Below are 20,687 nucleotides of genomic sequence, written 5' to 3' on the forward strand. Positions count from 1 at the left end.
GTTCATCATAGATTCAAATCATTGTATTGTATACTTGAAATGGGGGAACTTTAGGATACATAAAATATATCTCAATAAAGTTATTTTTTGAATTATAGCTAATATTTATATAGCCCTTATTATGTACCACGCATTGTGTTGTTCTTAGTATGCACTATCTCATTCAATATTTGTAACAGCCCTATAAAGTAGGCAATATTTATCCGTCCTTCATGAATTAAGTAACTGAGGCACAGAGAGATCAGGTAACTTGCTGAAGAGCACACAACACATAATTGGTAGAGATGGGATCCAAGCCCAGGTGGTCTGGCTCCACACTCTATGATCTTATCTGTGGCTTCCATTTGTGGGAGAGAAAAAATATGCAGATATACTTTTATATGGCAATATGTGGAAGGATTCACAAGGAACTTTTATCAGTAATTCCCTCTGGGAAGTGGGAATTAGGGTGGGCAGGAGAGGGAGACAAATTTATTACTTTATACCACTTTGAACTCTGAATTTTTTATATATTTTAGAATTCATGCCTTCATTTTGTAGATAAGAAACATCATTTTTAAATCGAAACATTGGTTATCTTTGATTTGTCAGATTTTTGCATTTTTAATTGTTCCTAAACTGTTTGATATTTTCTAAATTCTTCGGGGTAAACATTCAGCCATGTTCCCAAATAATTACAATGACGTGTTTTGTTACATTTTGCTCTTCCAATGTCAGAGCCCCAGGATGGGGTTCAGGCCAAGAAGGGTAGGGATGGGAGCCGAGGAGGACTTGATGAAAGAAAGGCCTGTGTTGCTTGCTCCCCTGCCAGGGCCAGGCTATTACTGGGCTGGATTCAAGACTGCACTGAGCTGTGGTGTGCTGCTCTGAACTGCAGAGATGCCCTGAGGCACACCCTGGGGACTGGCTGCCTCAGAAATTGCTGCTATGCTGTAGGAGATAGATTATCTGCATGCATACGCATGTGTGCACACAAACCCATTCAAGAAAAGCACGTGTTTGGATTTGTGCCTACGGGATGTGAGTGATTCTACCTCAAGCCTATGTGTGCTTCTGTGTAGCAGAGGTTTGGTATTTTGGGTGGTTTTCCACTCAATATTTAAAGATATTCACAAGAGATTACATTATGAAAACAGCTAAGTATTGAGGAGTATCTTTACTAACATAGGAAATATTAGCTTGTAAACTTTAGGAAGCATTCACTGTGTGACAAGACACTTAAAAGAAAATGTACAGGGTTAATGTGTAGAATGTGATTAACTCTTTGCAAGCATATCTTTGGCTTAATAACGTTATTGGGGGCAGGGAGTAACAACAAGCTTTGTTTGTTTTTGTAATTGAATGTCAACACCCTACAACAGCATATTGTGAGAAAATGGGGTACTCTTTTTCATGAAAGCTTCCTTTTTAAAACTTCATATTCAGTAAAGACTAATTAAAAGGTATTTGAAGAGGGGGTGCCTGGGTGGCTCTGTAGGTTAAGTATCCTGCCTTTGATTTCGGCTTAGGTCATGATCTCACAGTTCGTGAGATGGAGCCCCGTGTTGGGGCTGTCAGCACAGAGCCTGCTTGGGATTCTCTCTCTCCCTATCTCTCTCTGCCCCTCCCCTGCTCATGCGCGCATGCTCTCTCCCTCTTAAAATAAATAAATAAACATTACAAAAAGATATTTGAAGAATAATCTTTTTTTTATTTTTGTACTTCTCTTCTCTGGATATGGACTAGCTTCACATAACCTCCAGAGTCTTTTCGCTATTGAGACACAGAAAAATCCAATGAAGGAAGCATGGGGCTTCAGAGTCATACAGATTAAAGTTCAAATCACAAATCTGTCTATTACTAGCTTATGTGATCTTGGGAAGATTAATTAACCTAATCTTCAGCTTTTTGTGCGTGGTTTTCTGAAAAGACAGAATAACACTACCTCCCCACACAAGTTAGTTGACTGTAGCACCTTACACAGTGTCTGGCAATTAGTGACTGTTCAATAAACATTAGTTCTCTTATCTCCTCTGACTAGGAGAAAAAATAAAGACTTTTTACAAAGATTCTACCTTCTCTTATATGCTATTTTCCTGTTAAGGAAGTGTATTACAGAGTGAAAATGTATGGATGTCGTCCCTCACCTCTCAAAATCTCTTATACCCCAGGTGTGTTTCCCTATGTCCACAGTATAGCTACCCATCCATTCCAGTGATGTTTCTGAGCAGTTGTATCAACTACTTAGATGCTGTGTACTCTCATTTGTGAACTGATCATCTATATCCAGGTAAGTACCATGACAGTTTGGTTTGTTTTGAGGATGTTGCTACTAGGCACCTTTCCCAGAAAAGGTGGTGAGAAACTTGTGGGAAGACAGAAGAGTCTTTACAAGTTACTACTTCAGTCGTCTTTATTTTTTAAATAAAAATTTTGAGGACATGGTAATGAGAACAACACCAGATCAAATATGAGAATTTTACACAAAGAACTTACATTAGCCTGATAAATAAATGCATGCGGCAGAGACAATGGTAATGAACTCTTAGAGCAACTGACCTATTTCCCCCAATTCCCATAAACTGTGTTATTCCTGGTGAAGGGCCAGTTCAGTCAACATCAGATGAGGGCCTACTATGCATGGATTAGATGTTATAGGAGGAGTTTTTGACTTTTGAAGTGCTCTGAATGCTGAGCTTTTGGGTGTTGGAGCAGGGAGGACCTGCTATGACCAGCACACAACTAAAGTGTACAACCAGAGGGGCACTTCGCTGGCTCAATCGGTTAAGGGTCCAACTTCAGCTCAGGTCATGATCTCACGGTTTGTGAGTTCAAGCCCCGTGTCGGGTTCTGTGCTGGCAGCTCAGAGCCTGGAGCCTGCTTCGGATTCTGTGTCTCCCTCTCTCTCTGCCCCTCCTCTGCTCATTCTCTCTCTCTCTCTCTCTCAAAAATATTTAAAATATTTTTTATTTAAATATATTAAATATATTTATATATATAAATATATATATTTATATATATATTTATATATTTATTATTTATTTATATATTTATTATATATAAATATATATAATATATATTTATATATATTTTTTATGTATTTATATAATATATATATTTATAAAATATATAAATTTATATATATATAATTTATATATATAATATATTTAATATATTATATATTAATATATATTTAATATATGATATATAAATATATATTAATATATATTAAAATATTAAATATATTTTAATGTTTTAAATATTAATATTTAAAAAATTAAAGTGCACAACCAGAGAGCAAAGGGTTAGTTAGGCCTGATGATCCTCTACATTTAATCCCTCCAAGGTCAGCGTAATATAAGAGCAGAAAGTCAAATGCAAGCCTTTGGGGGGAAGCCACACTTGAAAGCAGGAGGAAATTAAGACAGTAAAGTAAACTAGAAAGGGCAGTAAAAAGGAAAGAAAGCAGGACATTACAAGGTCAAAGCAAAAAACAAAACAAGAATCCTCAGCGGTATCAAAAGTAGCAACGATTTCAAAAACTAGAAGCAGCAAAAAGTGATTTGACCAGGAGGAAGTTAGCAGTGGTTTCTGAGGTTAAGTGGTTCCTGATGGGGCAGGTGGTTTCTATTATATAAACAATGGTTTATATGGAGTGAGGTATTTAGATCAACTGCTTATTTCTCACAGAACATTACAGAGCCATTATAATTAGATTCACTCATTCATTTATTTCATTAACATTTGCTATACTCTTACAAATGCCTAATTCTACTGAGCTCCATGGGGTAGGGGTACCTAATAGAAAAGCCATAATTAAATCATGATGGCTTCTTTCTCACAAGGAATCTGGGTGAAGTTTTAGACCTATGACTTAAAAATTAAAGTCTCATTTCCCATAACTGTTTCAGTTTATGTATTATTTTCTGATATATTAGCCTTTTGTTTTCCTTTTTGATTTCAAAAAGTTTGGTTCGCCGCATCAGAGGCAAAGTGTCAATCTCAAAGGGCAGCAAGTGTAAAAAAAATCAAATTAATTGTATCTTTTTTTTAAAACAATGTTTATTTTATTTTTGAGAGAGACAAAGTGCGAGCGGGGAAGGGACAAAGAGAGAGGGAGACACAGATCTGAAGCAGGCTCCAGGCTCTGAGCTTGTCAGCACAGAGCCTAACACGGGGCTCTAACTCACAAACCGTGACATCGTGACCTGAGTCGAAGTCGGACGCTTAAACCACTGAGCCACGCAGGTGCCTCTCAAATTTCAATGTATCTTATGTACGCAGTGAGGAAAGGCAGAAATGGTATTTATACCTTGTGTTAGTTTTTTTTCTACAAATACAAAAGCCCACACAAAGGAACCAAAGTTTCCTCAGTTTCACAAAAAATGTGTACATTGCTTTGCCTTTCAATAGTTTAATCAGTTTGGTCAGCTGCATCACTGGCAAAGGACCAACTTGGATTCTGACAGGAGGTTAAAAGCATCAAGTCTCAAAGAATCCTGTGTGAGCTTTGAGGAGAAACAGAAATGACATTTATACCTTGTATTGGGTATTTGTTTCCATGAAAGTTTGATGCCTACAACATAAACCTAATTCCCCACAGGAATAAGCCAAAGTTGCCAGGCTTTCTACACGTTCAGAAAATATACCTGTGGAGCTCTGCTTCTCAAGGCGGAGTTCAGAGCCACTTTGCAGTAAATAACCTGGTTCCTGGAAGTGAGACAACCCACAGGATGCCTTTGGCACATTGAAGACGCAGGTGAATTTTACAGTCTGGGATGCACAGGCACACATCAGCTATAAGGGACTTTTGTAACTGGCCATCCAAAATAAGCCCACCTTAAAATAAATACACCAACCCATCTACAGATGTGTTTTTTTTCTTTCTACATTCTGTATTTTATGGGTTTTTTTTTTCTTTTTAACAAAGGGAACACTCTTAACTTTAAGAAAACTACTTAGACAACTTAAGGTTCTTCTAGGCCATCCTAGTGAAATATACCTATTTGAAAACTGGATTATCCTTTAAAAATGTTCTTCTTTAGATTTACTAATTCCAATAGCCAAAAATCTGATCTACTACATTTGGAAAGCCACTATTTTTCAACTGTTTTATCACTCTTTTTTTTTTTTTAATTTTAAAAAGACAGTGTGCAAGGGGCAGAGGGAGAGAATCTTTTTAATTTTTATTTATTTATTTTTAATTTACATCCAAGTTAGTTAGCATATAGTGCAACAATGATTTCAGAGGTAGATTCTTTAATGCCCCTTACCCATTTAGCCCATCCCCCCTCCCACAACCCCTCCAGTAACCCTCTGTTTGTTCCCCATATTTAGGAGTCTCTTCTGTTTTTGTCCCCCCTCCGTTTTTATATTATTTTTGCTTCCCTTCCCTTATGTTCATCTTTTTTGTATCTTAAAATCCTCATATGAGTGAAGTCATATGATATTTGTCTTTGAATTTTAAGCAGGCTCCATACCCAGTGTGGAGCCCAATACTGAGCTCGATCCCATGACCCTGGGATTATGACCTGAGCCTAAATCAAGAGTTCGATGCTCAAACTACTGAGGCACCCAGTTGCCCCTAACACTCCATCTTAAGTCAAAAGCCCTGTCAAGGGGTGCCTGGGTGGCCCAGTCAGTTAAGCAACCAACTTCGGATCAGGTCATGATCTCACAGTTCATGGTTCTTGCCCCGTGTCAGGTTCTGTGTTGACAGCTTGGAGCCTGGAGCCTGCTTCCGATTCTGTGTCTCCCTCTCTTTCTGTCCTTCCCCCACTCGCATTCTGTCTCTCTCTCTGTGTCAAAAATAAACATTAAAAAAAATTTTTAAATCCCTGTCAAATGTTTTCATGGAGAAGGTTCTTTGCACAGTAATTCCAAGCATATAAAGACATGTACCCAAAGACACCATGATTCTTAACTTGTACTTTTTGTCCAATTTATAACTGTGATTGACTCCCCCTTACATCAAATTCAAGGACAGTGTGGATGCATGGCAAAGAAGAGCTAGGTTCTACTAACAGATGTGTAAAGAAAGTCAAAACCAAGGAAAGAATTCTCCACATTAGCTCAAAGTTTAGTTGATTATTAATTTCCTTATTACCCAGAAAGTACAGGTTACATCTGTCCCTATCCAACTTCTTAATGTAAGCTATACAGTCAAAATAGCCGATCTTCAGAATGCCAAGCATATGCTATTTCATAATACAGAAGGTTATCTTTTCACAGGGAATACTTTTTGTAAACAAATACTTTTTTGAAAATGACAGAGTCAAGACCTCAGTTTTATATTTCATATCTGAAACCATACCCTAGTAGAAATGTGGGGTTTAGCCTTTTCCATGAAAACAACCATGCCAGATTTTCTAAAAGTTAAACATGATGGTTGTAGAGGAAAACAATATTTATCATGTAAAAGATTTATATTTAGTCAAAGGCACAAACTGAAACCAAGACTATGAAAGGTGACTATAATATTGACAAGTCATATCAAACTGAAAAATACCAACTAAAGCTAATAAAGATGAATTGCTTTAAATTCCTAACGAAAGTACAGAATTCCAACACCATTATTAGAACCTTTCAAACAGTAGGGGGAAATATAAAAACATCAATACAAACACCTTAATTTGGAGGCAAAGAAATGCAAAGTGTAACATAATATTGGTACTGCTTTTAGTCGTTAGTGCCTCAGGTTAGAGATGGATCAGACCATCTGACAACTCCAATGATGAGTACCATCCAACTGCTGGCCAGAATTAAATTATACAGTGTGACTCTCCATTAGCAAAACAGAGATTATAGAACATACAACTTGATACGAGTTGTACAATAATTTAAACTTGTCTGGGAAATGGCCAGTTCAGAAGGGTCAATTTTCTGTCACACTATATCAGTAAGCAAATTCAGAGGGATCATTTTGTAACACTACATAAAATAGCAAATTCACAGCACCTTTCAAAAGCCCCACCTTGTAGGGCACCTGGGTGGCTCAGTCGGTTAAGCATCTGACTCTTGACTTAGGCTCAGGTCATGATGTCACAGTCAGTGAGATCAAACTCTAGGGCAGGCTCTGGAGCCTGCTTAAGATTCTCTCTCCCCGGGCACCTGGGTGGTTCAGTCGGTTAAGCATCCAACTTCAGCTCAGGTCCTGATCTCACGGCTCGTGGGTTCGAGCCCCACATCAGGCTCTGTGCGGACAGCTCAGAACAGCTCAGAGCCTGGAGCCTGCTTTGGATTGTGTCTCCCTCTCTCTGCCCACCACTACCCCTCAACTTGCATTCTATCTCTCAAAAATGAATAAACATTAAAAAAAATATTCTCTCTCCCCCTTCCCCTCCCTTGCTCATATTCTCTCTTTCTAAAAATAAATAAAAGGCCCCAAGGCCCCACATTGAGCAAAATAAGAGTCAAGAGGAACACAGCTTTGCTTCATTTACAATTTACTAGCTCTTCCAGTGTTTCACAGTGATACAGGGGTTTCAATGATCTAACATGAATGGGCCAGAAGGTGGACCTATATTGAACAAATGTCTTGATTGAATCAGGCTATTTATATAATTTTTCAGTGATCTAACATGAATGGGCCAGAAGGTGGACCTATATTGAATAAATGTCTTGACTGAATCAGGCTATTGATGTAATTTTTTGGTCTATTGGTAAGAAGTGTTAAGCTGTCTTCCATCCAGGCAATATCATAGTTCACAGGGGGGGGATGTAAATGTCCTAAAATTAAAGAAAAAAAGTTAATTTACTTATAACCCAAATTTCAATATCTATATTCACTTGCACACATTAGCATCTACTCTGCTAATGAAGACTTTCATGTGTTCCCAGTCAGTGGCTCAATTAAAATGTGAAGGATACCTTAAGGGATTAATTCAGCCAGCAAGAGTTTTCACAGTTTACCATTCAAATACTGGAAGTATTGAAACACATATTTCCTCCAAATCGGGTTCCAAGGTAGGCTAAATCCGTTTATGGCTCTAAGAATAGTTCACCAGGGGAGTGTGGTAAATTAAAACTCAGTAAAAGACCAGGGAAAATGCCAATATTGGGTCAAGAGCACAGTGTACTTCCCAGGGAACCTGACAAATAAGGTCACTACTAGGATTCTCCATTTTTTTTCCATGTAGGTACAAATTTGTCAGAAAAGGGACCACTTAGAACCTTTAGATTGATGTGTAGGTAAAACCCCGAAAGGCTCTTCTGCCCTTTGTGGCCATGCCTTGTATTTTAGAGACCTGACCTACCTATGCAGGGCTAACACAGTACCAACAAGACTTGAATGCACCACTCGGCAAGACCTTGGCAAACTCAGTCCATCCATCACATGAACAGGCTGAAGGAAACACCAAGACAGAGTTGAGGACTAAAATGAACATACCTTAAAATTGGAGAGGAGTCAGCCCGTGATTTGCTGATTACACTATCTCATACTGGTTATTTGTTATGGCTCGAGAGAGGCAGTAGGCTAGAAAGATTCCAATCAGCTAAAAACAAAATACAAAAACAATTAAACACACACACACACACACACACACAGACACAAAAGAGCTTAAAGACCTCAGGATATAGGTTTATTTTCCTTTCACTTCTAATTCACTAATAAATTCCTGAAGTTTTTCTCGACAGCTGTAATTGATACTCAGCAGCACCTAAATAACATTCAAAGAATATAAGGGAAGTTTTACCACTACTGTGACCTGGAATTTCACAACAGTCACTGACAAAAGTCCTAAATGTCATTAAGTTTTGGGGAAACTTACCAGATAACTTATCAGCTATCAGAACAAAAAGGATTTGGCTTAGCATAAGCATCTCATCACATAAAATCTCCATCTGTGAAGGCTGTTCCATAAGGAAACCACTAGCCACAGGTGGCTTTTGAGCACTTCAAATGGGGCTAGATTGAGGCATTCAATTTTTTATTTCATTTAATTAGAACCTTTCAAACGTGCTAGTGGCTATTCTATTAGTACAGATTGAGATACAGCTATATCTGCTATTTTAGAAATGTATTAAGGTTAGACTTCCAAAACCAATCACATAGGTCAAAATGAAGTGTATCAATTCTTTCAGTTTTATCTCCATGATGTTTAATATAGGAAAACCTCCCAACCCCTAAAAAAAATTGTTTAGAGCCACAACACAAAATTTTCATGTCACAGTGAGAAGTAGCACAACTCAGAAAATACAATTTGACCCACAACATAGCACATACCCAACGTAACAGGCACATATTCAATGTGGGGATCGTGTGATCAAGATTTTTTAAGTCAGACCTTATATGCAACTCATCAGGCAGTTGCAGCCCAGGAAAGAAAAATCTGAATCATGTAGAATCTTTACTGCACCGAAAAACACTGTTCCCATCTATCTAATGCTTTTGTTTAATTAATAAACTATGATGCTGGAAAACTGCCATTCCCAACAGGGAACCAGGTATGTACTACTAGGAGGTAATTCTAAGTCTTGCTTTTTGTAGTTTCAAAGCATGACAGGCTATGGTCAAAAGAGCCAGTAAACTGAGAATAAAATTTAGAGAATTCTAATTGTGGAAAACAGTGCGGGGAAACATAAGATCCAAGGCATCAAAATACTGGAATGAAAATAGCAAAACATCCCCTCCAAAATAAAACAAAGCTACTGTTTTCTTTACTGGGTCTATTTAAGACCCAAACGCAAATGATTGACTCCATATGTGTCTTATATAAAATAAAAGTCATGTAATACTGTGATGAGAAGCTGACACTTTGTGAAAATGTGACTTCTCTGGAAGTGCCCTGAATCCTTCACAGTGGAAATATTCTAGCTTACATCTAACAAGAGTGACAAAACACTCCTAACTACAAGGACTTACCTGGAAGCAAGCAACTCCAAAGGAAATTCCTGCAACCACTCCCATTTCTGACTCTATAATGGTCATCACCTTTATAAAACAACCCTAATGGGAGTGGAAAATAAAATATTAAGTACAGCACAAGCAACAAGGAACACTTCTGCCAAAACAGGAGCTTTAGCTACCACTGCCTTTGTCATTTTATTAAAATTTACTCTTTTATATAACAAATCTTATCTCCTCTCAGGCACAATGTTCTCGACAGAAGTTTGAAGAGTAGAAGTTCCACCTCTTGGATTATGCATTTAAAAGTGTTATTTGCTCATTGTGTGAACTCAAGTGAAATTGTCTGAGCTTCAGTTTCCTCATTTACTCAATGAGACTAATACTTGCCCTGCCTATTTCTGATTATATTTATTGTGACTAAAAATTAAAAATGGAGTCAACTCTGTATTCAGTTAATATTTTCAAATAAAACAATTTTAAAGGCTCCTTACTTCATTGTTTACTTTATCAGCATCTCTCTGTGGAGAACAATTTTCAAGTTTGCAGCAACTCTTGGGAAATCCTTTTTCTAAGTAATAATTAGTATCCTTCCAATCTCTATAGTCGGTGACACCACAACAATGCAACTGAAAAAAAAAACGCATTTATAGTTTACATCATTGTAGTTAAACATTTAACCTATCATCTTAGACTGCAATTTGTCCTCAAAACAATATTATACTCAATGATCCCTATCCTAATATTTTTAAGTGGCTGTCCTCAACCAGCATTGTAATTCAACAGATTAGCACCTTTTTTTCCCCTAATAACAAGTGTAACATTTTTGCACTGGACTCACTTTCCTGCTCTAGTTGGTACTAACAGTACTTGGTCTGTGATGTGAAGAGTGAAGAGATGTACATGTGAGGAGAATGATTAGGAGAAAATGGAGATATGTGACTTAGTATCATCCCACACTTCTTTCCAGGGACCTATCTTTCCAGGGACATATTTTCTCCTGATCAAAGATTGTAATGAGAATATCGTACAAGTGGACAACACCTAGTAGCCAGGGGCCTATTTCTCTTCTCTAAGGAGATAAGGAATGTGTTCCCCACTTGAGAAGCCACCACCTATGACCACTTACCGTATTTTGAATCTTGTCTACTGCATCGCTTCTATAATCTCCCGTAGAGTTATACTGCTTTATAGTTTTCTCATAATTATTCTTAAAACTGTTCTTAATCTACAGCAAAGAAATACAATGCTAGTAAATAAAAATTCTACAAAGTCTCTTAGGTTTCTATGTCACATAAAAAATCCCCACATCTGACCAATGATCATATCTTTGACGATAACAACATGTATGGTAATTAATTTCTACAGTGCAATCCTGTCCTCTATGGGATATAGTCTAGTTGAGAGGATTACTAAGCAAAACATTACAATAAAAGATGATAAACACTCAAGTTCAAAGTGCTATGGGAGCATTTATTCAAGTGGCAGCTCTGTACTCCTGTATCCCTCCCCAAGTTTTTCTCTACTTTAAGTACAAATTTGATGCCTGTAAAATTTTTAAGCTACAAAACCTTACTTTGGGAGACTGTACTACCACACTTTGTAAAACACTCTCATTGAAGAACCTTCACTACTCACCAAATGATTCCCCAACCCCAGGTTTAACAGTGGAACTCTGATTTCTAATTCAATATTAAAGTTTTGATGATTTGCACTAAGTATATCCAATCTGTTAGAAATATGTGGCATAATGGGGCGCGTGGGCGGCTCAGTCAATTAAGCATCCGACTTCCGACTTCAGCTCAGGTCATGATCTCACAGTTCGTGAGTTCAAGCCCGGCATCAGGCTCTGTACTGACAGCTCAGGGCCTGGAGCCTGCTTCAGATTCTGTGTCTCCTTCCCTCCCTGCCACCCCCCTGCTCATGCTCTGTCTCTCTCTCTCAAAAATAAATAAACATTAAATAAATAAAAAAATAAATATGTGTGGCATAAGTAGAGAAGGTATCAATCTTGTGTTATAAATTTTGTGCTTTAAATATTGTCCTATCAGTAAAGTTATAAATTGTACTATCTTCACTTCAGTAGGTACTTGTACACAGAAAAAGAACTGGAAATACATGTCATTATGGGTACCTGTAATTTCCTTCTGTGATTGTCAGTCTTTACAATTTTCTAATTTTTTTATTAAAAATGGGTTAGAATTTTTACAAGAAAGCCATTATTGTCAGCTACAGGCTGAAAAAATAAGCATTACATAAAAGTAAGCTTTAAGAGTGGTTTTTGAACTTTTAAAAATTGCCTTTAACTCTTTTTTTTATGTCTAGGAGAATAACTTTTAACATATTAATAGGTTGCCTAATTCAAGCTTACCTCATGTCTAAAAACAAATCCTACGATGGCAGCGACAAGTTCAACCAAAAAAATGAGAGTCAGAAACATTGCATACTGTGGGATAAAAAGAAAGTCCAGGTCAGCATAAATAAGATACATCACAGCAGCAAAGAGAGTCAAAGAAAAATATAGTCTGCTCAATCAGTTCAGCATGTTTTTATTAAAAAGGACAGGGGAAACACAACAAAAGTGGGAACTGGAAGGTGAAGTGTTACTTGGGAAGTAACGGGAAAAATCCTAAAGGACCGTGGCCAGTTTCAAGAAACAAAGCCTACAACATATAAGACTCTTCTAAAACCAAGAATCAATTCTAAGGAAAACAAGGACTCACCAGTTTTAGCATCCATGCAGAAGCTCGGCAGGTAGCAAAACAGCCAAAGGTGCCCAAAAGAATAATGACAGTGCCGGTGCCAATGAGCACGAAGGGGACATTGGTGGCCTTCTCATTTAAAAGGGAAAAATAATTCTCCAGGCTCACCTTGCCCCAAATGCCAACGGCAAGAAGGATAACACCAGTGATCTATGTGGGAAACCAGAGAACAGAAAGTATAATATACACTGTATAATAGAGAACAGAAAGTATAATATACACAGCAGCACCTTCAAACCACAAACCACTGGGTATTTAAGATACAATAGATGTACGAATTTAGCAGTCTGTGGCCACAGAGCTGTGGCTGGGATATGGGAGACAAGGGGTAGGAAGGGGATCTGCACAAAAGGACAAGCCTTGATAAATCCACGCTAGATCACCAGGTAACCCAGGAAACCAGGGCAAAACCAGGGGGGCTGCTAGAGAAGGCATCTTAACAAAATTCTTAAACTTCATCTTTTTTTTTTTTTTCTGTATAAACAGAAGTCTGTGGCATATCTGTCCTAGGAATAACAACTTATTTAACTGCTTTACTCCTGCCCTAGGAAGAACACCTTCCTGGAGAAGGGAAAAAAGTGTTTCTAGGAGTTCCTGAAACTTCCCCCTCCCCCAACCCCAGTTCGGAGTTGAGCACAGCGTACAAAAGGATACTACACAAAAGCAAGCCGGATGGTAGGTTGGCGGGAGTGCAACCATTAGTATACTTACCTGTGAAATACTCCCCTCTTACGAAGCAGTGAAAAGAAAGAGACTATTAAGCGAGTGAGCCCTCAGAGGGGAGGGACAAGCCTTGCCTCTCGAAAAGGTCCGGGGACACCCTCTGAGAGCTCTGGGGTGTCAACTCCCTTCCTCGTCCCCCGCCTCAAATTCGAATCCTAAGCGCGTCTGTGTCCCAGCACAGCCTATTGGCTGCCACCGTCCAGCACTCCGACCCCGGAGCGGGCAAGATGCCCGAGCAAGACCCCGGCAACTCATTGCCACCGTCAGGGTCACTGCGGCGACAGCCGGCCAACCCCCTCCCGCGCCTCCCTCCCCACCCCGGACCTGAGTGCCCTCTGCTCAGCGTCACACCCCCCACCAAAGCCCGCAACCCCACCCGCCCCCGGGCTCCTCCGTTTCTCACCCAGAAGATGAAAGTGTAGATCAAGAGGACGCTCTTGAAACAAGTAATGACTGGTTTGGTCTGCAGTCTCCGAGACGGGGACGCCATGATTAGCTCAGGACCCTGCCCGCCGCACCAGGCGAGCGGAATAGAGCAAGAGAGACTCAGAGTCCCCGAGTCTCCCCGGAAACTGCCGGAAACTTACGAGCGTCTACAACTGAGAAGAGCCGGAAACACTGTACAATTTTCTAGAGGGTAAAGTCCGGGAGGCTATCCGGAAAGTGACGACAATTTCTGTGCGCCCCCTGCTGAAGGTTACCGAAAACCATACACAAAGTTCTATTGTCGGGAATTTCTTAGATCTTCAAGTAGAGCTTTCTTAATTTTTTCTCTCAAGGAATCTTTCCCGCTCCCCACCCCTCCCTACCCTTATAACTTGATCATATTGTTCTATCACCAGGAGCGCCAGCAGCACTCTGAGATTCGGCCTTGCCCGCCCCTGGTGCCCTAAAGGGAAAGAAAGGAATGAAAAAAGAGGTTAAAAGTGATCTAAGAATCTTTTATTACATGACTAAATATCCTCAAGAAATATATTTCCAATGAGAAAGCGTATTACAAAGCGACACGTACAGTCATATGTTTTTAGACAAAAACTGAGGAAAAGTAAAATTTACCTGAGTGGTGGTATTAAGCTGATTTCTTTTTCACTTGTTCTGTGATTTTCAATTTTTGAACATTGTTTCATGTGGTGGGGAGCGGGGCATTAAGAGTGAATGGACTGTGGGAAGTAATCACTTCTTGAAAGAATTCCAAAGTTAGTATGAGCGATTGTTAATGAATTTGACAATTTTCCTACAGAAATTTACAAAATCCATTATTTTTCTCCTCTGTTATCCTCTAAACAATTGGAAAGTCGAGGGAAAATGTTCTAAAGTGATTAATATTGAAATGTAACATCAGCTATCAACAGTAAAGTTTTAAAAAGGGAAGGTGCGCTCTCTCTCCAGTATCTCACCGCCGCGTCGATGCAGGTAGGAGATTGAGCTCGAGCTAGCTCGAATAAAGGCTCTTCGCTTTTGCATCGGAAAAAAAAAAAAAAGGGAAGGTGCTACTGAGAATGTCAGGTAAGTGTGACCTCCCCCCTCCACAGTTTAAATGTTAAAACTGAACGGCACTGTATATTTGAGCCCCCTGGGTTTTCAGATCAAGAACCAGCTGATCACAGAGAGGCTGAAACCGAAAGTCACACAACTAACAGCAAAGCCAAAATTAGAGATCACTGTGCTTTTCGATCCCCTCCCCTGTTACACCAGCCGCATATGGTATTGAGTTGTGGCGTGTCTGTCCATCTCCCTAAAATTCTCCCAATTGCTTAGATCTTCCTAGAACTTGAGACAGTGTGCTCCTGAGGAGTTAAACTGCTTACAGAATGGGATCAATCACCCAAAAGTTTTCTGTCCCAAATGTCCAGAGGCAGCCCTGAGTGAATCCAAGGGGTAAAGTGGAACAAAAAAACCCCAGCCCTCTTCAGGGTCTCCGAAACATTGGTGACAAAAGCTGAGGCTCTTTTTGTTTGGGGCTTGAGTTCAGGAAAGGCCAAATGTAAAGACAAGTCTCCAGATAGTTGAAAGGCCTAGAAAATTTGAACTATGCAAATCTGCAGAGCCCTAAAGGGTATTTAAAGTTCCTTGTTACATCTGTGAAATAGGGAAATCTCATAAAGGATTCATGTGCATGAGCTTTGCTCAGCACACAAGAATAAGCATATATTTGAGCTATAAGTTAATTCTATGCCTGTAGTTACAGGGAAAAAAGAAATGAGCCTAGACCTTATAGATACTCACTGTTTCCTGCTTTCTGGTACCTCTTAGGCTTCAAGAGTGACTAAATGAGCCATTGAAATTGCCCACAATTTAAATAGGTCATTTACTTTTCATGGGAACCTCAGAATAGAGAGGTTTTTTTTATCTAGTCAGGTTCAAAGCAATTCACAAAACGAATTAAATACAAATGAATTAAGGAAGTGCTATAGGCATCCTGGTCTCCCATTTTACTTAGGAACATTAGTTAAATCCCTAGCATTCATCTTTCCAGGAATTCAGGACAGGTATAATCAAGAAGAAAAGAAAGATTACCAATGGGTGTGAAGACTCAATTTTCTGATTAATGGAAAATACATACTTTGTGAAATTTTCTCTGGCCCTTCTTGCTCCCTCCATAAAAATATATACTTGTGAGAAAAAATAGTTACTTCTAGGAAATCTGAGTTGATACCTAACACCAACAATACTATAGATATGTATGCTCCTTTATCCCTATGGTAAGACACAGAACATTTAAGTTTCAACCAAAAACAACTTAACTCTTAAGGAAAGTTTATAATTGTACATTCCTAGTAAACTATGGATGGCACTTAAAGTATGGAAGTGTATTTTTTTCCTATTAAATCATGTATGTAGATGACTCCACATTTCTATGTTATGTATAATGAACTGGTTGATCTATATTATAGCACACAGAGTATGTATTAAGGTGTGGTTTCTTAACTAAGGTGTAAGCTCTTCAAGGGCAAAGACTGAGTGTCCAGTGAGTGTGTGCTGTTTCTTGAAGGATGGGAGTAAAAGACAATATCAGTCCCCTATGCAATCCATCACATCATCACTGACATAAGCTTAACATCACAAGTGGGCATTTACTGTATTGCTATTATATTGCTATATATATAAAGAAGAGGTGATGCCCAGACTTTTTTGCTTGAAACTTTGCTTTAAATATATACCACAGAAACAGAAAACAAGAAAGTTACATTGACTTGGTCACACAGAGCTTCCCTGTACTTTGAATATTGTCTTAGGACCAGCTCCTATAGCATCATGCCAGATGTCTGAGATCCAAGAGAGCAACTACTAGAGAATGAATATTGCACCAGCAGTCTTTATCCTAAAATTTTATCCTAAAATTTTAAAAGCCTAACATATAAACACATGGAGAGAATGGGTAAAGTATACATCTCTGCAACTATAAACACTGAGGGAAGGTTATCAGGAAATATAGCAGATGTCAATTTTGAGAGAAACATGTGCCATAACTACAAGAAATGAGGTTGAGGAGGCTCTAAGTAAATGCAAAGCTTTCTCCCTAGGCTAAATAACAGTATGTGAGGGGTTCTCATATTAAAACAAACAAGTATCAAGGGAAGTCTTGCTAACTTCTTGTCATCTTAAATGGAAGCTTCCTCTGAAGCTTAGATTTGTACCACGTTCTGGAAGGGAGTTTCCTTGTGAGCCCACAAGCAAAGAAATATTTTTGTGGCTGAAGAGAAAATGAAATAGTTAAAGCAAAAGCCACATCTTATTTCCAAGAATGTGTTGATTTTCCGCCTCTCCCTTCCTCTACCACTTACAATGCTGCTTTGTTTGAATAACAGTCAGTGCCAAATTAAACCAAAGGCTGACACAGAATTTAATATTCCTATGGCCGCAACACCTTGCACCATTGCCTCTCACTCTGCTACACCCTCTTACCCTGCTGCCATGTCACAAAACCCAGAAGTTCAGTTTACTTCAAATTTAGGCCTGGGTCTGGGCCCAAACCCAGACCAAAGGGGCATCTAATCCCACCTAAAGTAATATAAGTAGTAATTCTCTAAGTCATAAGATACATATATTCTTTAAAGCATTAATATTGTAATACTTAATTGTACTATTGATATTACATTCTATTGTATATTTATATTATATATAGTATTATCAATATTACATTCCATTATGTATTATATATTGTAACTATAATATTGAGCATTGAATATGTACTGTTGCTAAGCGCTTGACAGGTGGTACCTCATGCATACATCACAAGAGCTACCTTATTGTGAGGTCAAGACTACCACTGCCCTCACTTTACAGGTGAGGAAACAGGTTCAAAAAGGCTAACTTGCCTAGGACCAAGCCCCTCCACCTTCTGTTTCTCTCATCAGAAATAGGGTCCACTCTATGACGAGACATGGCTGCCATTGTATAAATAGATGTCTTGGCTGGGAATAACCAAGCAAAGACTGCTATATTCAGATGTTTAACCACAAACAAGGGCTCTTAGAATCCCCTGAGTCATAAAAACCTCAATGATTTCCCCAATTCTTCCTTGTACTTGGGGGTTTTGTTGAGTTTTACTTTTGCCTTCATTCCAATAGCCCAATCACCTAAGACATAACCCTGCCCATCCCAGAGTGGCAAAGTAGAGAGTTCAGTACTTTTTCTGGTTCAATCTGTTTTCCTCCCTCTTTATGACCACAAAAACACTTGTTTGGTGCTGAAAATATGGGGGAAAGGCAAATATTTTCCTTAAGTATTGTTGCTCTTTGTTTTACATTCCATATTCAGTAGGGATTTGTGTCCCTTTCTATTAATTTCCTGTAACCTTCAAGATTAAGTTTAAGTGTTGTTCTTTGGAATTTAAACTATGTCTCCCCCAGGAAATATGATATCAGCTTATTTCCTACTGCTTTTCCAACATGAATTTCCTGTTCCACAATAAGCCAGTATGATTATCTCCCAATAAACAAGATCTATTCCCTGTTCCCTTCCCATTCTCCAACCTCACTCAAAATTCCTACTCCTAGGGGCGCCTGGGTGGCGCAGTCGGTTAAGCGTCGGACTTCAGCCAGGTCACGATCTCGCGGTCCGTGAGTTCGAGCCCCGCGTTGGGCTCTGGGCTGATGGCTCAGAGCCTGGAGCCTGTTTCCGATTCTGTGTCTCCCTCTCTCTCTGCCCCTCCCCCGTTCATGCTCTGTTTCTCTCTGTCCCAAAAATAAATAAACGTTGAAAAAAAAAAAAATTCCTACTCCTTACTTAAGGTACATCCCAATCCCAACTCAACGAGAGTGTGAATCTACCCCCTTTAACCATCTCCCCACACTAACCCACACACACCTCTTTTTCTAGCATCAGAGCTCATAGTCTGACCACTCACATTAACTCAGATCCTTAGCCAATTACTATGGTACCTGCTTGCTTCTCTACTTACCTGTCTTACATCCTGCTGTCTACATGTTCAGAAACTACTGAAAAGCCAGTGTGGCAGGGCTCTTGCACCCCCTTTTATACTCTCCCCAACACCCTAGGACACAATGCTTAATTGATGAACTCATTTGGTTTCAACCAATCCCTGTTGAGCCCTTTGGTTACAGCTGGTCTCTGAGACTAACCACTTAGTAGTGACTTAAGGTTTGATCAATTCAATTAAATAAACTAAATAAATGTCTAAGCCATCCCAACATTACACTATCACAAACAAAACAATTAAGTTGAGCTGCTGGATAATGTCTTCGAACATTAATACTCCCTATTCTAGGAACCAGTAAAAAGACACCAACTATTTCATTCAGAATATATCTTATCTCTTATTCACATAATGACCTTACCATTTTCAGTTTCTAATACCTTTTATAGAATCCCTTCAACTACCTTTGGCTAAGTGCCCATCATAAAATTTAAAAAACACCTCTTGTTTATTTTCTTAAAATCTCATATTACACATTACAACCATCAGATTAACATCATTTAAACAGGTAATTTGAACATCATCATTTAAATAGATAATTCATATGTACATAAGTTTCCTGAACAGGAATATCTTTATTCCTATTGTGTCTTGTGTATTGTTATTATTTCTTCTGTGAAATTCTCTTCTTTGTTTTTCATTCACTTTTTTTCCATCTACTCCTTTCATATTCTCCATGAATATTTTCCTCCCTTTCTAGCCCTGATCTTGTCTGATTTTAAAAAGCTCATAATATACAATTAGGGACCCATAGAAATGAGAAATACTCTTGAATGGTATTAAAATTCACAATTTCATGTCAATTTGCCTTAGTGTTCTAAGGAAGTTGTTTCTACTTTAGTTTTGTTAAGCTTTGCTGAGACCTTATCTAGGCAAGTCAGTTTCCACATCTAACATTTCTTAAAATAATATGTTATTGACTGCCGAGGAACTTCGTATTGAATGTCTTCATGTTGAAAATAGTACTGAACTTTAAGAACTTTACATTTGTTTATGTATAGATGTTGTCGGTCTCTTTGTGTGTCTTTGTCTTATCTTCCCAACCAAATCACAGAGAGGTGTTTTATTTAACCTGACACCCACAATGTCTGACACAGTGTTATCCACACATAGTGGATGCTGAAGAAATGCTGGTTTTTTTTTTTAAATGACCCCTCTTATTTTGCATAAGCTTTTCATCTTGCCCATCTTTGTGCTTCACAGAACTACTGCCGATCTCCATATACACTTACTTTGATCTCCCTATGATTTCCATATTCTCCTCCTTCACTTTCTTCTTTAATTTCTCTCTACCACACCTATGTTCTGCTCCCTCCAGCTATGAGTGGGACATGAGGCCTTACACAGCATCCTCAGCCTAGCATGTGCTAGGCTCTGTGTTGTGTGCTGGAGAAATGAGGAAGACTAAGGCAAGGTTGTTGCCCCCTAGGCTCTCATGGTCTTGGAGGGGACAAAGATGAGTCTGAGATGAACAAACTAGTAAAGCAGAGGATAGTGATTGTCATGGGTAAACAATGACAATGAATGTGATAAACTTGTAATTGAGATATGTACAAAGTAATGTGATAGAAAAGGAAGACAAACCCGATCTCGCTGGGGTGGGCTGAGGGAAATTTCTCAGCAGCAAAGATGGATACAGTTTCAACAGTCCAGGAAAGGGAGGAAAGGAATACAGGGTAGAGTCAGTATGCCTGGGCAAAGGTACCAAAGTATGAAAGGAAGAGTAAGAAATTCAGTACGACCTGATGAAGTGAATGTTTAAAACTAGGCTGAGGACATAGATGGGGTTTGCTTGTGAAGGGTATGGAATTCCCTGCTAAGAGCTCAGACTGTACTCTTTGCCAAGAGGGTTTTTTTTTTTTTAAGAATGAAAACAACCCTACTAGAAATTATTACTCTGCTCTCTCTCCCTCTCTCTCTATTACACACACACACA

General features: G+C 38.8%; 1 protein-coding gene across 1 annotated transcript; it reads right to left on the minus strand.

Moving 5' to 3' along the window:
* Positions 1–7,407: 7,407 nt before the first annotated feature.
* TSPAN6 (tetraspanin 6) lies at positions 7,408–14,105 on the minus strand. The gene is made up of 8 exons (XM_045471064.1): positions 13,715–14,105; positions 12,550–12,738; positions 12,198–12,272; positions 10,956–11,054; positions 10,321–10,455; positions 9,845–9,928; positions 8,369–8,474; positions 7,408–7,707 (listed from the first exon to the last, which is right to left on the minus strand). Exons 1-7 carry the CDS (start codon positions 13,799–13,801, stop codon positions 8,406–8,408), a joined length of 738 nt encoding a protein of 245 aa, XP_045327020.1. The 5' UTR covers positions 13,802–14,105; the 3' UTR covers positions 7,408–7,707; positions 8,369–8,405.
* Positions 14,106–20,687: the final 6,582 nt, after the last annotated feature.

Source organism: Leopardus geoffroyi, chromosome X (assembly GCF_018350155.1).
Source record: "Leopardus geoffroyi isolate Oge1 chromosome X, O.geoffroyi_Oge1_pat1.0, whole genome shotgun sequence".
Taxonomy (NCBI): domain Eukaryota; kingdom Metazoa; phylum Chordata; class Mammalia; order Carnivora; family Felidae; genus Leopardus; species Leopardus geoffroyi.

What these genes read in the sequence shown, in the direction of transcription:
- TSPAN6 (XM_045471064.1), bottom strand. Translation starts at nt 13,801, where the DNA reads ATGGCGTCCCCGTCTCGGAGACTGCAGACCAAACCAGTCATTACTTGT. An exon ending in TAGACAAGATTCAAAATACG is followed by an intron (nt 10,456 to 10,955) that starts GTAAGTGGTCAT and finishes TTTTTTTTTCAG; the next exon opens with TTGCATTGTTGTGGTGTCAC. An exon ending in CTGATAAAGTAAACAATGAA is followed by an intron (nt 9,929 to 10,320) that starts GTAAGGAGCCTT and finishes CACTCCCATTAG; the next exon opens with GGTTGTTTTATAAAGGTGAT.